General features: G+C 41.5%; 1 protein-coding gene across 1 annotated transcript in view; it reads left to right on the top strand.

The window, feature by feature from the left end:
• Positions 1-21,526, top strand: part of NDUFS4 (NADH:ubiquinone oxidoreductase subunit S4) — a 185,831-nt gene extending 164,305 nt beyond the window's left edge. Inside the window, exons 3-5 of the mRNA XM_075326610.1 lie at positions 8,927-9,099; positions 14,627-14,700; positions 21,308-21,526. Coding sequence (XP_075182725.1) covers positions 8,927-9,099; positions 14,627-14,700; positions 21,308-21,411 — 351 coding nt within the window. The 3' untranslated portion in view covers positions 21,412-21,526. The remainder of the gene's footprint in view (positions 1-8,926; positions 9,100-14,626; positions 14,701-21,307) is intronic.
• Positions 21,527-22,074: the final 548 nt, after the last annotated feature.

Genomic DNA, 22,074 nt, shown 5'->3' with positions numbered 1-22,074 from the left:
CCATTTTGTACTCCCTTGTTCCATTGCAGAGATATTCACATTTTTCTTCTGGAGCGCAGTATGTGAAATCTCTGTTTCACAGTCCTACTGGGCGTTTCCTCACAGTCTTCTCTGGGGTCGTGCGCTTTCACTAAATGCTGCCAATCACAGCTCAGCAGCTGATATAGCAGTCTGTCTGTCAGATGAAACAGCTGTGATTGGCAGCATCTTGGAAGAAGAGGAGATGGTGCCGCACCTCCACAGGAGACTCTGAAGAAATGCCCAGAGATTTCACATACTGTGCTCCGAGAGAGGCAAACGTGAATATCTCCGCAGTGGAGCGACATAGCACAAAACGGAAAACTGCAGCAGAATCACTGGAGCGCAGGGATCTTTGTTAGGTATTAAACTAAATTATTAAGCAAATGACGGGTCCTCTTTAAGCCCTGTTGACACTGCTATTATAATTAAGATTGTTTCAGCCAGGTTTTCTTTGGTCTTCGATGGATAGAATTTTGTTGTTCAATAATACGGGGCCTAAAGATTATAGCAAATTATTTAAAAGTCATATGCAGATACATAGCAGCTTTGGTTTGGTAGTTTTGTGGCATTTTAATAGTTTTTTTAGCTTTTTTATTTAAAAAGAAAATGCGTAAAAAAAAACCTTTTCAATTGTGTGCCTTTTTTCTTTTCTTACAAGCATCGCCTACACTTACAAAACAAAATCTGTGCATAAGTGTACTTAGGCTATAGGCTGTCATTTCCACCTCAAAGTATACATTTTTTATTTTTTTTGTACTGGCTCTTTGGTGGATAGGTGGCACTGTCAGAGATGTACTGTAGTTCCTGAGAATGTATGCAAATAGTGTGACGCCCTGGCAAAACCAGGTAGTCACAGATGACTGTACCCCCCACCAAGGGTGCAGGAATCGCTTCCTCCTTGGGATTACACACACACACACGGCACATGGTGCATATGAGCAGCCGCCCCTCCCCCCCAGTCAGGAGCTGAAAAGAGCAGCAGGGGAGGAGTTCAGGCAGTCGGAGGTAGTGATGGGCAGTCAGGCTCTTTTTGGTGATCCAGTTCCCATGACTCCGTTCACCAAAAAGAGCCGGATCTTTCATCTGGTTCTCTGCTCCTTATTAAATGTGTTCATCCTAGGTGAACACATATTTAAGATTATAGTAACACCACCAAAGCCCCGCCCACCCATGGCTAAGCCCCGCCCACTTTCAAGCAGCCAATTAGATAGCTGAGTAGGCAGAGTTTAGCCACGGGTGGGCGGGGTTTTGACTGCAAAAAGAACTGTTTAGTGATTTCAGTGGCTCACACTGGTGATCCGGCTCCTGTCGTTCACAGCAGGGAGCCGGATCTTTGTGTCGGATCGTTCGCGACCGACACATCACTAGTCGGAGGAGAGCAGCAGAGCAGTCAGGAGTGTTTTTTGGGCTGCAGAGAAAGTTGCAGAGCGGTCAGGGGTTGGAGCCCCTGGACTGCGGGAACAGGTCAGGCACTAGGAGGGGACCCAAAGTGGACCGGGGCAGGGTAGTGGCCCGCCTGGATTTGGGTACCCGGAATAGTGCAGGGAAGTGGACTTCCCCCGTTCCAACCAGAGGAGCTAAGCAGACTACAAGGTGCAGTGTAACAAAAGAGGGCTCCTGCTCATTGTACCGTGTGTGGGACCAGCACAACCCTCCAAAAGGCTCCCGGTCACCGGCAAGTTGATTTACAGAGGACTCTGTGTTTTATGACCACACACATCAGCCTAGCTTCATCCAACACCAAGACAACCGAACTGTGAGTTCCTTGCTCCCTGCAATCCCTGCCACCACCACAACTCCCAATTGGGCCCCGGGACTACACCTCCTCTACCCGTGGAGGGTATTCCACCTTGCTACCCCCACACCACCAGTCCCGGGCACGGCCCCCAGAGGCAGCGGCGGTGCCACCATCTTATCACTGCAACCCACAGGTGGCGTCACGGACAATTTCCCTTACCTAATCCCCTTTTTGTTGTGGAGCCTGGGATCACAGACCGGGTCACGCCACAGTGATACCTACAGAAGTGACAGCTTGGCCCGGATCTGAGTACCCCCTATCCCTGGGTGACACAATTGTGGCAACCAATCACAATCTGAACCTAGCCAGGTAGAGGCTTCCTGATATCTAGGCAAAATTCAACCACAAAACAAAGGAAAGTGACCTCTCAATTCCAGCTCACCAGTTAAATGGAAGTCCGGTCAGATGGTGCACAGAAAAAAATATCTTCGCCATAACACTAGGAAAAACGAAAAAGTCCAGCACGACATCCAAAATATAAAACTTGTTCTTCTTTATTAATATATGTTAAAAAGGTGAAAAACCTGGACGAGGTACGCATTTCGGAATATGGCTTCCTTATTCACAGCCCTCTGATGACCTTTTTAACATGTATTAATAAAGAACAAGTTTTATATTTTGGCTGTCGTGCTGGACTTTTTCATATTTCCTGATATCTAGGCAGTACACTGAGCAAACAACCAAGATTTCAGGTAGATACCCATTTACCTGCCTGGATTCGAGTGAGGTTTGTAGTGAATATTCTTTTTATCAACTTAAGCTGGGAGAAATATTAGGTCTGTGTGATTTACTAATCTGTGTATGTAAAAAAAAAACAAAAACCTAAATTATTTTGACAACTTTTAGCCAAACCTGTCAATATCAATGGATTCAACCAACAGTCTAATGTGCCGAGGAAGATTCCAGTGGGGTATGTCCGATTGGAGACTCCTTTTTATGGTTCTCCTGGAGATGTGCCGGCTCTTCAGTTGTGCTAAGCCCTCTGTCTGCTCTGCCCTGCGACGATCTCTCCCGGCTCGGAGCAGTTCCTCCTCTGACCACTCCTGCCAGCGATTGGCCTACTTCCTGTGACAACACGTTGACAGAACAGCTTCTTCTCTCTTCCACTTTCGCTCTTTTAACAAGAAGTGACTAGAGATTAGCAAACCAGTTGAAGTTCGGATCAGTGGGTGCAAACGAACCGACCCTCCATGAGTTCACACTTGACTTGAACCCCAATATAAGTCACTGACTTGCAGTTTGGATCTCAGCCCACATGCAGCCAGCCAAAGACAGAACACTTTCAGGGGAGGGTAGCGGTTTTTGGGTTTTTTTTGGGTGGGGGGGGGATTTGCACACTACATCAGATCACGCTGTTGTTACCCCCAGTAAACAATGCAAGTGGCTCACACTGGCCTGAGCAATGAGTGTACCTGAGCACAGTGTTGCTAGCATGAGTAGTTAACATACGTAAAGTACCGAAACTCCGTTTTTTGGGAAAGTCTGTGTTCGCCCTGAACTTCGGATTTGCTCTTTTGTAGACATGGCTGCTGATAGCTTGCTGATTAACTGCAGATAGATGGCTGTAAATCAGCAAGACATCGGCAGTCGCGCCCCATCAACACAGTGGAAGTGGAAGAATAGCTCTGTTGACATGAGGTCAATTTTAGTTGGAGAGTCGCCACCTGCACTGCAACACATTGAAGCAGGGCAAAAACAGGTCGGTAAGGTGGTAGCCCCATAGCCAAAAACCCCAAAAGTCCCCGATAACCCTTTTAGTACATTGCCACTTAACAAGCAAAAATGATGATCCTTTAATCCATTTTCCTCCATGTCTACACCTGACTTTGGATTACATGGCTCGTCCAGTTTAGGAATAAGGGGTAATAATGAACACGCAGAGCACCTGGAGCAGATGTCCTTATATTATAGAGGATCAACTGCAGCTATTGTAAAATGCGTTACAATGATGACTGTAATGGCTGGCTGGAATGAATGATTTCATGCCTATTAAAATAACTTATAGTGCCCCGCTGAGCCCTTAATTAACAACGCATTGCCTATAAAGTTATGTGTGAATATTTAACGAAAATAGGAAATGCCATTAAAGAAGCAAAAACTGATTGGAACAAATTGCACTTGTAACAGTAAAGCCAGAAAAGCAGCGGCTGCGGGAAGTTACGATACTGGAGCATTTGTACCGCTCTGCACCCGGCGCTGCCTCCTCACCACATTGCTTGTTCTGCAGTAAAACATATATTAGGGACTGGAGAAAGCCTGCTGGCATCTTTTATGGCTTTCACTAATAAAAATATTTGTCCATAAACTCCGATACGATGAGATTGAGCGTATGTCGGGCTGAGATTCTTGGTCCTGAAGCCGCGGGTGTTGGCAATGCTTCGGAGGGCTGTGAATGTGCTGACCACGCTCGCTTAGAGCGCAGCAAAGGCTTATAGCAATTTGGAGACTGCATTGTTTTCTACAATCTGAACTACATAAAACCTGCATTGTGGATTGGGGGGGGGTTACGTAAGGTTTCTCTTGGAATTTCTCAGGTTCGACATTATATTGTATGTTCAGTACTAACTTACACAACACAATACATATTTTTTTTTGCCTGAAGGTGCATTACTTGCTTTTGTCAGCAGTAATTTCCAACTCTGGCGCTATTAATTTTTATACATAAAAACACACGCGTGCGGCTTACCGCAGGGCATCACCCTGCTTTTGCCAAAGTTGATCCTATGACGGTATGTTAGATAATTTTATATACAGCGCTTCCCTAAGGTTATATTCTCGCACTCCATGGTAATGGTGCTGCAGATCGCTGCTGACTTTTATGTACTTTTCTTTCTTTTCTTTCTAATTTGGTCAAGCATTGATTGCTGTCTGACATACAGGAAAACTATTCAATGTCACATTGACCTCCTTGGCTACAGTTTTGACCACTCCAGTAGTGTTCACTGGGACACGATGGCTTCCACTTTTGTTATTGTCCAGTTGCTGAGGCCTTATTGTCCAGTTGCTGAGGCCTGTGCTTGGGTTGAGCACTCAGATGTCTGAAATTGATCCTCTTCGAATGTACATGAGATAGCTTGAGCGCGGGTCACTCTTCTAGTTAAGGGGCAACTGTAGTGGTACATCATCGGATGAGATTACCACCGGAATGGCCGAGTAGAAGATGATGATGAGGGATGACTGCAATGGGACGTCATCGGACGTGTGTAAGGTAGGCAAAACTGGAGTGGCACATTCTGAGGATCACAGGGTGACTTGAATGGGACAGCATGTGATGTACTCTGGCATTAAAGCCATGGGCTGACTTCAACAGGAAATCATAGGGTATGCAACAGATGACCACCCGAGTGGTCTGTGTAGATGTGATGAGGTGACTGGAACGGGACATCTATTGATGACCACCTGAGTGGCCTGTACTTGCTAGACGCAGACTGGACATCAACGGAAGACAACTGGAGGATGTAGCTGTAGGGCGCTGAAGCCAAACTGTGACTAGGGGATGGGACATCCTCTAATGACCACTGGTGCAGCCTACTTGGAAGCTATGTGGTTAGAGACAGTGAATACACTGACGAACAACAGGGTAACAATGTTTTCCCTTTCGCCCATGACAGCACCACCTGAGAGATAGGTTGTGCTGTCATGGGCTTCTGAAAATCCCATTACCGGTAAGTAATTAAGATTTTTTTGACACTCAGGCTCCATATCTCACCATCCACTACAGCTATGAGCATGAGACAACCTTCATTTTATAGACAATCATCTTGGCTATCTCATATATAAAATTAACTTACAACTATTTAGCATATGATTAGTTATGTAGATTTTTTTCACATCACTGCATTGTTTCTGTTTTACTTCTGGTGAAGGAAAGTGTTATTCGGTTGATTCTCAAACTAAAGGTTACTGGTTCGAATTGATAAGCAGCCATGAAGATTTCCCAAGAAAACAGAAACAGCATCATCCAGCTCATCGATAGTGATGTCTCAGCCAAGAAAACGCCACACTGCATCATGTGAGTGCCAGGACAGTTTGAAGCATACAAAATGAAGTCCGTCCATCCATTCAAAAGCCAAGAGGTGGACGGCTAGACAAAATATTGGTCAATAAGTCAGCTCATCACAAGGTCTATCAGTTTTGGTGTGACAAACACAGCAGATTAGGCGGCTCGTATGCGTCGTAATAGTGAGATCAGACGTCCATGCAAGCACTGTGTGATGCAGGTTACACAAGTCTGGAATGGTGGCCTGAAAAAAGGTGAAGAAGCCTCGATTGTAATGTCATCATAAGTGTTGGCACGAGTTTGCAAAAAAGTACAATAAAGTGGAAAGTAAAAGATTGGAAACGGGTGATTTGGAGAGTTGAGACGAAAGTCAATATATTAGGAGGATATTCTATTATGGAGGCAAATGGTGCCTGTAAGAAATAAGGGAAAAGGGGCTAACAGATTGAGAAATTGAAGGAACTGTCAAGTTCGGTGGAGAAAGCCTGATGATATGGGGTTGCTTCAAAGCCAAAAGACATTGAATACATCACCAGGATGGATGGTCTCAATGCTGAGTTAGATGTGAGTATCCTACAAGACGAGTTACCTCATACACTCGAGTACTATGGGTACGAAAACAACGACCGTGTTCCAGTAGGACAACGATTATAAGCATACGTCGAGATTGGCGAAGAAATGGTTCAGTGACAATGAAGTAGAGGTGCTGGAGTGGCCCCCACAGTCCTCAGTCAAAATTATGTAAGAGATGGCCAAAATAGTTTAATATAAAATGAAGGCGGTCTCACGCTCTAAGCTGTAGTGGAGGGAGAGCTATGGAGCCTGAAAGTCAGAAGTTCAAAATGTGTTTGGTTTTGTTATGTTTGGAAAAAGTCTGTGTCAAAATGTTAACTCCCTCACTACTTCGGCTGTACCGTTACGTCCAATGTCGTGTCTGAGCCTTTAATGCATGCAGGCTTGCACGGCGAGCCCACATCTCCCTGTGCATGTCTTCTGAACTGATCAGCTGAGGTGCAGCTACCAGGCGCGGGTGGATCGGAAATCCACCCACGCTTTTTAACCAGTTAAAGCCCGCTGTCAACCTTTTTTTTTTTTATTTTTTTTTTGCTCAGTGGAAAATACAATTTTTTTTTTTAAAAAAAAAAATCAAAAATGCCCAATCAAAATATAACGTAAATTGAGGCATAAAGAGAAAAAAGGTATAAAAACTCCAAAATTACATTTTTTATTTTTTTTTTTTTGTTTCCGCAACATTGTAATAAAATGCAATAAGAGTAGATGAAAATATCACATCTACTTTGAATTTCAATTGGTAGAGCATTCTATAGTTTTTATTGTTACCTGTTTTGGGTACATATGACAGTAAAATCACTTATTAATTTTTTTTATTTATATTTTTTTCTTAGAATGATGCAGACTGCAAAAACAGCAATTCTTGAATTTCAATTATTTTGTTTCACTATGGCATTTACCATACAGGTTAATTTCATTCTAAATTTCGACAGATCAAACTTTTACAAATTAGGGAATGATATATATATATCATAATATATATTATTTCTTTTTATATATATGTAATAAATAAATTATATATATATATATATATATATATATATATATATATATATATATATATATATATATATATATATATATATAATATGTATATGTGTATGTATATATATATATATAATATGTATATGTGTATGTATATATATATATATATAATGTATGTGTATATATATATATATATATATGTATATGTGTGTATATGTATGTATATATATAATGTATATGTGTGTATATATATATATATATATATATATATATATATATATATATATATATATATATAATGTATATGTGTATATATATATATATATATATATATATATATATATATATAATGTATATGTGTATATATATATATATATATATAATGTATATGTATATATGTATATGTGTATATATATATATATAATGTATATGTATATATATATATGTATATATATATATAATGTATATGTATATATATATATGTATATATATATATATATATATATATTGTGTGTGTGTGTGTGTATATATATATATATATGTATATATATATAATATTATATTTATTTATTTTTTTTATTATAGTGTGTGTATGTATATATGTATATAATTTTATTTTTTACAGTTCTTTATATTGCCATTGGTGTCAGCCATGTGGTTGGACTCAGGCTCTTAGTTGCCACCCAACTTTCCTAGTCCTCTGTGCAGCACACTAATTTATCCTTTGCTGTTGAAGAATTAATCTCGGCGGGAAGATTTGTCAATAGCGGTACTGGGAACGCTCGGTTTGTGCACGTTATGACGGCAGCCATACTTGTTTCCACCAAACTACTCCAAAAATGTTTTATCTGGAAAACTGTTAGTGTTAATAGTGTTAACTTGACAGAAGCAGATTTATATTTACTAATATTTTTTTTTCTTTGTTCTTTACTGATCCAATTCTTGATAAAAAACGCTCCAAAACCAATATTTCATGGGGCTTCAGATGGAGCACAAATGATGACTGGGGTAGTAGTTTGCCTGGTTGAACAGGGAATATATTGTTCCGGACCACTTAATTAACGGACTTGTAACTTATAGAAGCCGCTTTAGGAAATTATAATTCTTCTTTAGCCTGATGGACAGGATAATAGTTTGCATTGATTATGATGGACTTGTGTCATTGTGATCTGCATTTCTATAAGGTATTTCCCATAAAGAGACGTTTTTCCCGTAGGAAAAACCCTGGAGACCCTGGGTGGGGTGCAGGAGTTTTTTGTTAATTAGATCCCAACGTAGACAAAAGTGTTTAGTAATGTTAATTACTTTCACTTTTTTTTCCGCTGAGTAATCCTCTCTCTTCTGAAGTTAGCCATCGGTCTGGAAATATGTCAACTTCTGAGTTGAGACCTTCGGGACACCTTGGTTAATATTAACTCAGTGTTTTCTCAGCTTTGTATCCGTGTTTGTGAAGTAAATTGCTTTCCAAGAATTCGCTTTCTCATTCTTTCCGCCAAATACTGGAACGTGACACACAATCCTAATGACATATACTTTTCTTCTTCTGTTAGGATATCTCCACAATCACTGGATTTCCAGAAGAGGAGCTGAAAACCAGGAAAGTTCACATCTATGTCCCGGCACGTAACGCCATGCAGTCTGGTGTGCAGAACACCAAGAAATGGAGAATAGACTTTGATACTCGAGAGCGTTGGGAGAACCCATTGATGGGATGGGCATCGACGTAAGTGGCTCGTTACTAAACATTTCTCTGTTAATGTGAGTGCCTCTACCACGGACAGAAAAATTGTCCCTGCCTTTATGAATTTTTAGATCAATGGCCTATATGACTGAGGACACATACACTATATGGATAAAAGTTCTGGAATACACATCTTAATCAATGAATTCAGGTTTTTCATTCGGCCAAAATGCCCCCGATGTATACCATCCGTCCCCCTGTCGTGCAGTCTTCCTTTACTAACGTGACAGAGTGGCTGGTGGTAACGAGCTCACTGATACCATTGCAGTCTTTTTATAGGAGCCAGTGTAACAAGTCCATTCATGACATTTCTTCCCTCCTAAATCTTCGCCCATCAATGGTAATCTTCACATGAAGATATCCAGGCAGGCACTCCTATTGTTGTGGTGCGCGAATAATGGTTTGGCAAACCCAATGTCCAAAATTTCCATCAATGGGAAGTGATATTTTTGAGAAGTAGACGCAACCTCAGCCACAAAATGGAGACCACGTAAATTTATAGAGAAGGGGGCCGAGTGCTTAAGAGCAGAGGGCGGAAAAGTCACAAATGTTCTGCTGACTCCATAATGGTAGAGTCCAGACCTCTTCTGGAATTAACATCAGTAAAAACTGCTCCCCTCCGAGAGCTCGATGGCCGAGCAGCTGCATGCAACCGTACATCACCAAGCACAATGCCAAGGGTCAGATGGATTGGTGTAAGCCACTTCTACTGGACTCAAACGGAAACTTGTTCTGTGAAGTGACTGATCACGCTTCTCTATATAGCACTTGATGGACAAGTCTGGGTTTGTTGACTGCCAGAAGAACGTTACATGACTGACTGCATTGTGCCAGGTGTAAAGTTTGGGGAGTAGGGCTAATGCTATAGGATTGTTTTTCAGGGATCGGCCTAAGCCCCATAGGAAAGAGAAATCCTAGTGCTTCAGCATATAGTAGATATACACCATGTTCCAAATTATTATGCAAATTATATTTTTCTCTGATTTTCCTAAATGGTTGGTGCAAATGACAGCCAGTCTAATAAGTCATCACCCATTAGAGTATACATCAAATTTTATTGAAGAAACTCCCAATGATAACAGTATAATCTGCAAAATTTAAAAAAAAATCAATGCACTGTACTAAATTATTAGGCACAGTAGAGTTTCTAAACATTTTATATGTTTTAAAGAAGTGAAAATGCTCATTTGTGTAATTTGCAGCATTAGGAGGTCACATTCACTGAAATAAAAAGCTATTTACATCCAAAACATCCTAACAGGCCAAGTTATATGTTAACATAGGAATCCTTCTTTGATATCAGCTTCACAATTCTTGCATCCATTGAACTTGAGTTTTTGGAGAGTTTCTGCTTGAATTTCTTTGCATGATGTCAGAGTAGCCTCCCAGAGCTGCTGTTTTGATGTGAACTGCCTCCCACCCTCATAGATCTTTTTTTGCTTGATAATACTCTAAAGGTTCTCTATAGGGTTGAGGTCAGGGGAACATAGTGGCCACACCATAAGTTTATCTCCTTTTATGCCCATAGCAGCCAATGACACAGAGGTATTATTTGCAGCATGAGATGGTGCATTGTCATGCATGAAGATGATTTTGCTCCTGAAGGCACGTTTCTGCTTTTTTTACCATGGAAGAAAGTTGTCAGTCAGAAACTCTATATACTTTGCAGAGGTCATTTTTACACCTTCAGGAACCCCAACTGGGCCTACAAGATGTCTCCCCATGATTCTGGCCCAAAACATGACTCTTCCACCTTCTTGCTGATGTTGCAGCCTTGTTGGGACTTGGTGGCCATCCAATAACCATCCACTACTCCATCCATCTGGACCATCCAAGGTTGCTCAACACTCATCAGTAAACAAGACTGTTTGAAAATTAGTCTTCATGTATGTCTGGGCCCACTGCAACCATTTCTGCTTGTGAGCACTGGTTAGGGTGACTGAATAGTAGGTTTATGCACCACAGCAAGCCTTTGAATGATCCCTACACCTTGAGGTTCGAGGGACTCCAGAGGCACCAGCAGCTTCAAATATCTGTTTGCTGGTTTGTAATGGCTTTTTAGCAGCTGATCTCTTCATCCGATGGACTTGCCTGGCAGAAACCTTCCTCATTCTGCCTTTATCAGCACAAACACGTATGTGCTCAGAATCGGCCACAAATCTCTTCACAGTACGATGATCACGCTTAACTTTTTGTGAAATAGCTAATGTTTTCATCCCTTGTCCAAGGCATTGCACTATTTGATGTTTTTCAGCAGCAGAGAGCTCCTTTTTCTTTCCCATGTTACTTGAAAACTGTGGCCTGCTTAATATTGTGGAACATCCAGTTTTCCTTTTATTGGGCTCACCTGGCAAACTAATTATCACAGGTATCTGAGATTAATTTCAGTGATCCAAAGAACCCTGAGACACAATACCATCAGTTTCATTGAAGAAAAAAAAAATAATTGCTATGACACTTAAATCCAATTTGCATAATAATTTGGAACATGGTGTAAAAAGTTCACACACCCCTGTTAAAATGGCAGGGTTTTTTTCTTGTTTAAAAAAACAAAAACATACCAAAAAGAATCCTTTCAGAACTTTTTCTATCTTTTGTCACCCATACAATTCAATTGCAAAATAAACTTTAATCTATTTGCGTGGAAAAAGAAAATTAAAGAACTAAAATAATCTGGTTGTATAAATATACACACCCTTTAACTTCTACAGAATTTTTGTTGAAGTACCTTTTGAATTTATGAATGCTTTCAGTCCTTTTTGGGTAGGAGTCAGCATAGCACATCTAGAATTGGAAATATTTGTCCTCTGTTCCTTGCAGTAGCTCCAAATCTGATACAGGTAAAATATATATCTTTGTACCTTGTTAGCCAGTAGAGTTAAAAAATTGTTTAAAAGAACTGACAGTCCTCAGTGGTTGATACCTTTTAATGGCTAACTGAAAAGATGGTAATAATAGCAAGCTTTCGAGACTACTCAGGTCTCTTCATCAGGCATGGTATAACACAAAATCTGAAGAGTCACATATTTATACACAACAGGACATAGAATAGTTTTTACTGCACTATTCTATGTCCTGTTGTGTATAAATATGTGACTCTTCAGATTTTGTGTTATACCATGCCTGATGAAGAGACCTGAGTAGTCTCGAAAGCTTGCTATTATTACCATCTTTTCAGTTAGCCATTAAAAGGTATCAACCACTCCAAATCTGACAAATTCAAAGAGCATCTCCTCTGTACACCGTCATCTGCAGGTCATCCACAGATCATCAATTGGATTTAGGTCTGAGCTCTGGCTGGGCCATTCCAAAACTTTGACCTTCTTCAGGCATACCATTCTTTCGTTGATTTTCGAGGTATGCTTCGAGTCTAGGAAGTGTCACTGTTCTGCCAAATTTGCCATTTTATTGGCTGCCAAACTCCTCTACAAGCCGTAAAAAGCGATGAAAACGTCATGTAAGCCAAAATTTTTACCAATGAAAACAGTTTGCCACTCAAAAAATAAGCCCTTACTGAGCTCCATCGAGGATCTGCAATTCCAGGTAGACCCTATGGACAACTGTGGCACCATTTCTTTGGGAAAAAAACAATGTTCAATCTGATCCTGACTTTTTTGTCATTCTATCTTTACTTGTTGAAATACTATGTCCCAAGAATGACAAAAGTATTTTAGGAGTGATACCTTTTATAGGCTAACCAGAAAAATCATATTAACAAGCTTTCAGAGCATCAAGACTCCTTCAGACAATATTACCCTATCTTTACTTGTGAACAGAAGTTGTGGACGATGATGCGGGTGGTCCCCTTTCCGCCGCTGCCCAGGTAGCCCTGCAGCGTCCGCTTAGGATTCACCCAGAGTTGTGGCCAGATCCCCATGTTCATCTGATTGGATATGTGCCGTTCACTTGTACGAAGAACATATACACATGGTTTGCAGCTCGCTGGCTTGTATACACCTCTTCGTGTTTCGGACCTCTGCGCAACACATGTTGTTGGTGAGAGAAATTTGTTACAGAAGATTAACTATGTAATTACACTCGTATAATAAACATCTGATCTGCTAACAGTCAAATCAAGCTGGCTGGTCGCGGAGACTTTCACAAAGACAAGTTTGGTCATTTTCCTCCACGTAATCCCCAGAAAGCGAGAACGTTACCAGTCCTAATAAACACTGAAGATCCCATGCATCTCTGGAGATTTGTAAAAGAAAGAAGTGATCGTGAGGACACACATATTGCCAGACCAATGCATGGAGGGCACTGTGCCGGGGTCAAGAATAAAGGCTATGTGCACCGGCCCCTACTGCATTGGTGCTGGGTGTCAGACCTCTACCCATACGATATTATTGGCCATTGGTCTTCCAGTTTACAGATTTTCTTTTACCTGGGTCCTCCGCTCATGGAATGGATCAATATCTCTTGGCCAGAGTAGAGGGAATAGTTACAAAGAAATTCTCGGAGAACTTGTCGGGTTCCCTGTCCTATATTGCAAACACATCTTACTTATCTGCTTGAGAACTGAAATATAAAAAGGAGTATTTCATGAGTTGTTTCAAATTTGAGCTGAAGAAATGTAACATTAAAAAAAAAAAAAATACCTAAAATCCTCTGCTACTTCTGTGCTGCCACTTTAAAGTGATGACTCCACGTGCATCCGTCTCTTGATGGCTGTAGTCACTGGCCTCACTGGTAGCGTTTGCGTTTTTGGCTCGTGGCCACTGAGGCTAGAGATTGGGCACGATGGTGAAGTAATGAAGCTGATGGCCTCACCTAGAGAATCAGCAGGACATTCGGGAGGTGTATATTGCTTATTTTGTTATTTGTAGATCATCCTCTGCTAGAAATGAGCAAAAAGACTTCCACTGCCCAGTTCCTTGGCCAGTGCGAACTTCCTCAGGCCACACTTGAATGCCAACATCCTGGGCACCTCTTGCGATGACTAGGCTCATTGATGAACATCATCTTGTCTTGGTGGCCTTGTAAATGCCAGAGGAGCCTTGGATTCTGCTATTCGACTGCCGCATGAAGAAGTTAACACTGTCCTGGTACGGATGCCACAGAGAATCGATGTGGATTCGAAGAGGCTAGTGCAGATCATTTGTTTCCTCTCTTTTAAATAAATCCCTTGAAAAAATGTTATTGTTCCTTGTTTTTGCAATGCAGGGAAGTTATAAGTTTTCAAACCGGTAACCATTCTCAAAAGAGCCCCCAGAGATTGGCTAAGATGGAGAACCCCTTTTAATAACAAACAACCAATGTCCTCGAAAACCTCCTTTCAGGCCTTGATTACATTTCAAACTGTTTGTACAAAGCCGACAGATGCGTCTGAAGTCAGGAGTGTGGGGTTTTCTGATCTCTCGGGTGTTGGAGTGACCAGAAGCATAAAGCCATGTCCTCCACTTGGAGGTATCCTCTCAGGAGACCCTACACTTCTGTGGTCCCTCAATATAAATAATGCATTGGAATGGGACTGAGCGGAGCTTTTGATTCTGTATCTTCTGTTTTGTAGTGCCGACCCTTTGTCCAACATGGTTCTGTCATTCTCCTCTAAAGAAGAAGCCATTGCGTTTGCTGAAAAGAACAGTGAGTAATGTCCGAGAACCTCGTCATTAGCTTTGGCATCTTAGTCATTGCATTGCCAAATTGTGTGTGCTGTTTTATACCTTATGAGGATTCCCCATTATAGACCATCCCTACTTTTTAGATAAACTGTTTGACAATAAGCAAAATGCAAAGTGTCCCCTCATGTTAGGACCTTCACCACTCAGCTGTAGTCTTTGGAGAAAATTCATAGTATGCATTTAATTTCACTAAAGTGTGACCACAGGTAAATTAAAAGGGACTTTTCACTGAAAATTTTTTTTCTTTCTTCAAATGGAGTACCTCCTGTAATTACCGCCACTCCACTGATTCTGAAACTGTTTTTCTTTGTCTTCTGTGCCCCTCTGTTCTAAAGTTATGTCCCCCGGAAATAAAGATACAAATTTTCTCAACCAATGGGCGTATAGCACAGGACTTCTTTGTGGGCATTGGCTTATTTTCCTCTGATGCCGGCCAATTAAGTCTGTGATTTACACCCTATTGGTTGAAGGGAAAATTTGCATTATTTTCAGGGAACATGACTTTATAAAAGAGGAGCACAGAAGAAAAAAAGGAAAAACTGCTGGGATCTGTGGAGCAGCAGCTATTGGAGGAGTGAAAGGTCTTCAAAGACTATAGATGACTTTATTTTTTTTTTCTTTTATTTAAATGCCTGTATTTGGGTCTAAAAATAATTTTTGCAGTTGTCCTTAAAAGATACTGCATTCTTTTGCTTTTACGTGTGTTTTGTTTCCATGAAAATTGCAGGCTGCAGAGTTAATACTCTTAAGCGGCTTTCACACATCAGTTTTTTGCCATCAGGCACAATCCGGGAAAAACATGAAAAAACGGATCCGGTGTCTGTTGACGGATCCATTTTTCCCCCATAGACTTTCATTTGCGCCGGATTGTGCCTGATGGCTTTGCGTTTCATCCGTTTTTTGCCTGATGCATCAAAATTTACTTGTCCGTCGGCCGGATGAGACGTTGAAGTGAACTTTTTTGTGTCCCCGGCAAAAAAAACTGATTGCGCCATACGGCGTGTTTTATAATGGAAGCCTATAGATGCCGGATCCGGCGTAATGCGTCAAAAAACGGATCCGGCCTCCGGATCCGTTTTTTTTAATTTAGCATGCTCAGTATCACACCGGATCTATCAAAAACTGAAGGAACTGATTCGTTTTTTCGCCAGATCCATCACATCAGTTTTTTTGCCGGATCTTGCCTGATTGCGAAAAACCGATGTGTGAAACCAGCCTTAGGCTACGTTCACACACTAGTTGTTTTTCATCAGGCACAATTCGGGAAAAAACAGATAAAACGGATCCGGCGCCGGATCCGTTTTATCCCCATTGATTTTGTATTAGCGCCGGATTGTGCCTGATGGCCTTGCGTTGAATCCGGCTTTTGCCGGATCCGGCGTAATTGCTCAATACGGCGGCCGGATGGAACGTTTCATTGAACTTTTTTTGTCTCTGAAAAGAAATGTATCGCGCCTGTGATTTACAAAGGAAGCCTATGGATGCCGGATCCAATTTATTGTAGAAGAAACGGATCCAGCAAAAAAAAAAAAAGGATGAAACTGATACAAAAACAGGTGTGCCGGATCCGTGTTTTTGACTGATCCGGTGTACCGGATCCGTAAATAAAAAGGATCCGGCGCATCCGTTTTTGCATATTCTGTGCCGGATCCGTTGCATCAGGCAAACGCCGGATTGTGCCGGATGCCAAAAAACTGATCTGTGAACATAGCCTTACCGGTGTTCTTCTGAATCTCACTCGGCTGATTAATGACCACTTTAGAGTTCAGCTCAACCTTCATGTGGCCATAAATCAGCTGATAGGAATTGAGAAAAGTAAAAATGGTTCTGAATTGGTCTGAAGGAGTTCACTGATGGACACTCGGTTAACTCATTCTGCAGCCAGCAAAGTGCAGGGAAACAGCTGTAAAAGCCTAATTATTTGTGAACACCAATTGAAAAAATAATTTTGAGTCCAAAAAGAATGTCTGTTACTTTTATAAGATCGATGGAGATCCTACACATGGCACCACCAATGATCAGCTGTTACCACTTCCAGCAGAAGTCGGGTGTAAAGCTACCATCTACTGGTAACTAATGGGGCCAAGTTAGCTCTGATCACTGTAGTTTAACCAGTTAAATGCAGCTTTCCATCTGTGACAGCATCACTCAATTGATACCATTGTGTCGTCCCCCAGCAACACGATTATGTGGAACCAGTGGTTTACAATGTCTCCCATAACTGCTATCTTGGTCCTCCTGTGGAGTTCAGCCATCCACTGAGCTTCATGTGAGAACCACAAATTCTTTTTAATTCCTTTTCTAAACTGCAATACTATTGTACTGAGATATTGCCGTATATAGTAATGTATATACTATAAGAAATCAAGTGATCGCAGGTCCAAGTTCCCTGAGGAAAATATAAAAATGTAGGAAAAAAAAATTGTATACAGTGGAACCTTGGTTAATGAGAACAATCCGTTCTGGGAGTGTGCTTGTTATCCAAGTTACTCGTTCAGCAAAGCAAGATTTCCCATAGGAAATAATGCAAGCTCAGACAATTCGTTCCACAACTTGTTAAATGTCCCATCCTGGTCCCCTATTGTGCCATTCCACACACGTACAAACACATACAAACACACACATATTATTATCACCTTACCTTCTGTTCCATCGCCGGCCTCCTGGATCTTGCAGTTCGCCGGTACAGGATGTGTATCGGGTAACCATTTCGACGAGGGAGGAACATCCGCTGCCAGAGCGCTGACGTCAAAGGCAGGAGTCGCTTGCCTCTGAATGGTCAGCGTACTGCCTTTCAGTAGCGGCTAACAGCGGAAGTTCCTCCCTCTTCGCGATGGTTACCGATACACAGCCTGGAGCGGTGAACTGCAAGTTCCAGGAGGCCGGCGATGGAAAAGAAGGTACACATATTATGCTCCCCTTACCTTCCGTTCATTCGCCGGCCTCATGGATCTTGTAGATCGCCGGTACAAAATGTGTATCGGGTAACCATGGCAACGAGGGAGGAACTTTCGCTGCCAGAGCAAGTTCCTCCCTCGTCGTGATGGTTGTGCAAAATTTTGTGATTGTAAATGTGACTGTGCAAATTCCTTTAGCAGAGACACACACACACACACACACACACACACACACACACGCGCGCATAGACAGGCACGCGCATAGACAGGCACGCGCATAGACAGGCACGCGCATAGACAGGCACGCGCATAGACAGGCACGCGCATAGACAGGCACGCGCATAGACAGGCACGCGCATAGACAGGCACGCGCATAGACAGGCACGCACACACACGGAGCTTTATATATTAGATGTATTTAAATCTATATTTGTGTGTGTAACATATTTATGTGCGCGTGTAATATATATATATATCCCAGTATATTACAAAAGTTAGTGCACCCCTCACTTTTTTTTTTTTTTTTTTTAACTATTTTATTATATATTTTCATGGGACAACACTGAGGATCTGATACAATGTACAGTAGTCAGTGTGCAGCTTGTAGAACAATGTTTACACCACTGGCAAAAAAGTGAGTGCACCCCTAAGTGAAAATGGCCAAATTGCACACTCACTTGTGTTACAAGTAGTGATGAGCAAACCTGAGCTGTAAAGTTCTCAGGGAAGTCCATTTTACTGTTGTGGGTCAACCACCCAGATGAAAAAAAAATTAAAGCAAAATAGGGAGACTCCACGCAGCTCTCACACTGCTTCCGGGTCCGCTCATGAATATTCACTGCTTTCCCTACCCACCCTTTGACAGCATCTGTGATTGTCGCAGTCAAGATTGCCAGATTCTGTGATTGGTTGCCCTCACAGTAGCTGTCTGAGTCTCTGAAGTGGAGTGTAAAAACTTCCACCTTCTTCTGGCAAAGCCATTCTTTTTTTGATTTGGAGGTATGCTTAGTCGTTGTTGGGCTGAAATGTGAAATTCCTATTAAGTTTTTTAGCAGTGGGCTGAAGGTTTTGTTGAGAAATCTACGGATATTTGGAATTGTTTATAATTCCTTCCATGTTGACTAAAGCCACAGTGCCAGCCCCAAAGCTAAATGCTTCCTCCACCATTCTTCACTGTGGGTCTGGAGTTCTTTTGGTGATGTGCAGTGTTGGTTTTCCATTTTTGGAACCCTAGCTGTGTGTTATTTAGAGAACACCAAATTTACACGGTTATACAAGCTGCACACAGACTACTGTACATTGTATCAAAGTGTCGGAGAAAATTTTATATAATCTAAAGGTTTAATTAAGTCACCCCACTCTTTCCCTCTTAATTGTAAAAAAAAAAAAAAAAATGTTGGTGTCAATGCATCCAAAAGGTCTGATCTATCAAAATATAAAATTATTAAACTGTATGTTGACCGCTGCTGAACGGGAAAAAAAAAGTCTTAATTGCTTCTCCCCCAGCTTCCTACCCCACCCCCCCCCCCCCTTTTCCAAAAAAAGGAAAATAAAATGTCAGTTGAGGGCATAAAATATTACCTTTTACACAGCTCCATGAACAGAAAAATAAAAAGTTATCGGTTTCAGGAAGTGGTAACAGAAGCAATTTTTTCGTCACTATTAACTTTTTAAAAAAAAAAAACTTGTGGTGTGGCAGTAATCGTACTCACCTGGAGAATTGTAATGCTGGGTTTTGCTGCACAATAAACACTAAAAATTACATTGGTAGCCTTTTTTTCATAGCTTTACCACACTTGGGATTTTTTTTGTTTTGTTTGTTCAGTACATTTTATGGTAAAATGAATACACTACAACTCGTCCAGGAAAAAAATATAAACCCTGATACAGTTCTCAATGGGGGAAAAAAAAGCTATGGTTCTTGGAACAAAGAAGGGAGGGAGACAAAAGCACCAAAATGAAAAAAAAAATTTTTTAGTCATTCAGTGGTTAAGAAAAAAAAAAATTCTCCCCGACGGTGTCTATATGTTTTAACTAGCAATGAGCGAGCACTACCATGCTCGGGTATTCGGTACTCGTAACTAGAGATAAGTGAGCACTACCATGCTCGGGTGCCTGGTACTCGTAACTAGTGATGAGCGGGCACTACCCATGCTCGGGTGCTCTGTACTCGTAACTAGAGATGAGTGAGCACTACCATGCTCGGGTGCCTGGTACTCGTAACTAGTGATGAGCGGGCACTACCCATGCTCGGGTGCTCTGTACTCGTAACTAGTGATGAGCGGGCACTAACATGATTGGGTGCTCGGTGCTCGTAACTAGTGATGAGTGAGCACTACCATGCTTGGGAGCTCAGTAATCATAACTAGTGATGAGCGGGCACTACCATGCTCAGTGGTTCAGTACTTGTAACGAGCAATTGGATGTTCAGATAGGCGCCACTCTTGTACCAAGTATAATGAAAGTCGATGTGGAACTCGAGCATTTTATCAGGACCTTTTCTAGAAAAATGTTTAAGTTCCCAAGTGACTTCCATTATACTCGGATACTCGAATCGTACCCGTCCGACTGCTTGTTACGAGTACCGATCCACCAAACTTGGTAGTGCTCACTCATCAATGGTTATCATTACACCTTTCCCATACATATCTGTGTGTGATGCAGGTCAGGTCCTCCAGATGTGGAGACTCTTTGGTGCTCCTTTCGGTCTTGACCAAAAGATGAGAATTGTGACCCCTGAATCCCCCTTTGGTAATATGCCATTCGCTAATAGATGAAGATTGGCTTCCAAACTTGACAAACCTCCCTTCTTTTCTCCAGCCGTCTTCCATATTCTTCGGCCACTCTTCTAGCAGCCATGTATTTCTGTCTACACCGCTTGTTTTTCATGGGTCAAGTTGTAGTTTTAACTTCCATTATTGAATTTACCATATAATGTTTTAAAAAAAAATTTGAGGTGAAGTGGAATTAAGAAACAAAAGTCCACGGATGCAGCCGTACCAAACATCATTTTTTTTCCATGTTAAATATAAAATTTATTTATTTAAATCCTATTTTTCTTTCATTTTTTTAATGTTTCCTCCAATCACAGTTATCAGTACCTACATATTGTGAATTTAGGCAGTGGCAGAGCTTCGCTGGGGTATAAAGATGGCCAGCCGGGGTTTTCAGGAGGTTCCCTGCTTCTATTACCCCAGCAGCACCCACCAATCCCACTGATGGACAATCCTCTGTGAGCTAAATACATTTCTCCTGCCAGAATAGTTTCCTACACTGTATTGGGGTGAAAGTGGTGGCAAACCGAGAAGTGGTAGCAATAGATTGTACAAAAGAATACTGCAGTTTACCGAGAACTTAAACCTATCGATGAATTGAAGTGCAAAGTTTTAGTAAATTTTGATACCTCCGTTACATTTTCCTGTACCCCATCGTCCTACATGCACTTTATCCAGAAGATTGGGCCATATAAAAAGCACAATAAAGCCATTTTCCCCCCGTCCCTGCTCGCCTCTCACGCTGACGTCCTGTATATAAATCTTCCCTTTGATGCTTGATGCCGCTGCACAGCCACGTGAGAATTAAAAAATGTCACTTGCCGGTAATTTTCTATGTTTAGTTTCTGTTCCCCGTGTTTACGTCTAATCAAGGCTGCGTTCTATGTAATTTTTATAGGATGGAGTTACGAGCTTGACGAGAAGAGGATTCCAAAGCCAAAATCCAAGTCATATGGAGCAAACTTTTCTTGGAACAAACGAACCAGGGTATCCACAAAATGAATTGTTATTGGCCGTCCGTAAGTCTGACTGCGAGCGAAGTCAGCTGCGCTGTATTTATAGCCCCGGTATAATACACCTCTTAATCTCCTAATAAATATGACCTTTAAACTACAAACGCGTCTCGTGGTGTCTATTTAAAATGTTTTTGAAGTTTCCAATTCAGCCTTTGATAAATTTATCTATATTTAGAGGCGATTTAGGGAGTTCATAGCTCTAGGAAAGTGCTGAACGCCAAGTCCGGTAATAGCAGAGTCCAAATCAGCTGCAGCGTTCAGCAATGTGCCGGTATTTTCATAGACATTCGCTAATCCATCAAGAGAAATTCTTGCTTTGTTCTCGCTCCTGTAGTCGGCTCTTAGGTTTCCCTTCACTCGCTTGGTACAGACAATGTCAGTGCTCCTCTGCGCTCTTCATTGTCATCACGGCGGAGATTGATTTTATAGGGTATTATAGTAGAAATCACTTATGAAGAGAATGAGAGGCATTTACCGATACAGTATGCACAAGACATGGGGATAAAAGCCGTGACAGCTATTTTATACAGGGTGGGATGCAGTGGTTACACCCCTTTCGTATTTTAGTTTGTAAAAATATTTTAGGATCATCATTGTGTGATGTGTGGTCTGACCTCCGGAAACCCCTTAATTAGTAGGAAGAACTCTG

Source organism: Anomaloglossus baeobatrachus, chromosome 1, assembly GCF_048569485.1.
Source record: "Anomaloglossus baeobatrachus isolate aAnoBae1 chromosome 1, aAnoBae1.hap1, whole genome shotgun sequence".
Taxonomy (NCBI): Eukaryota; Metazoa; Chordata; class Amphibia; order Anura; family Aromobatidae; genus Anomaloglossus; species Anomaloglossus baeobatrachus.
Note: the sequence above shows the minus strand (reverse complement) of the source record. Positions and strands in the feature narration are given on the sequence as shown.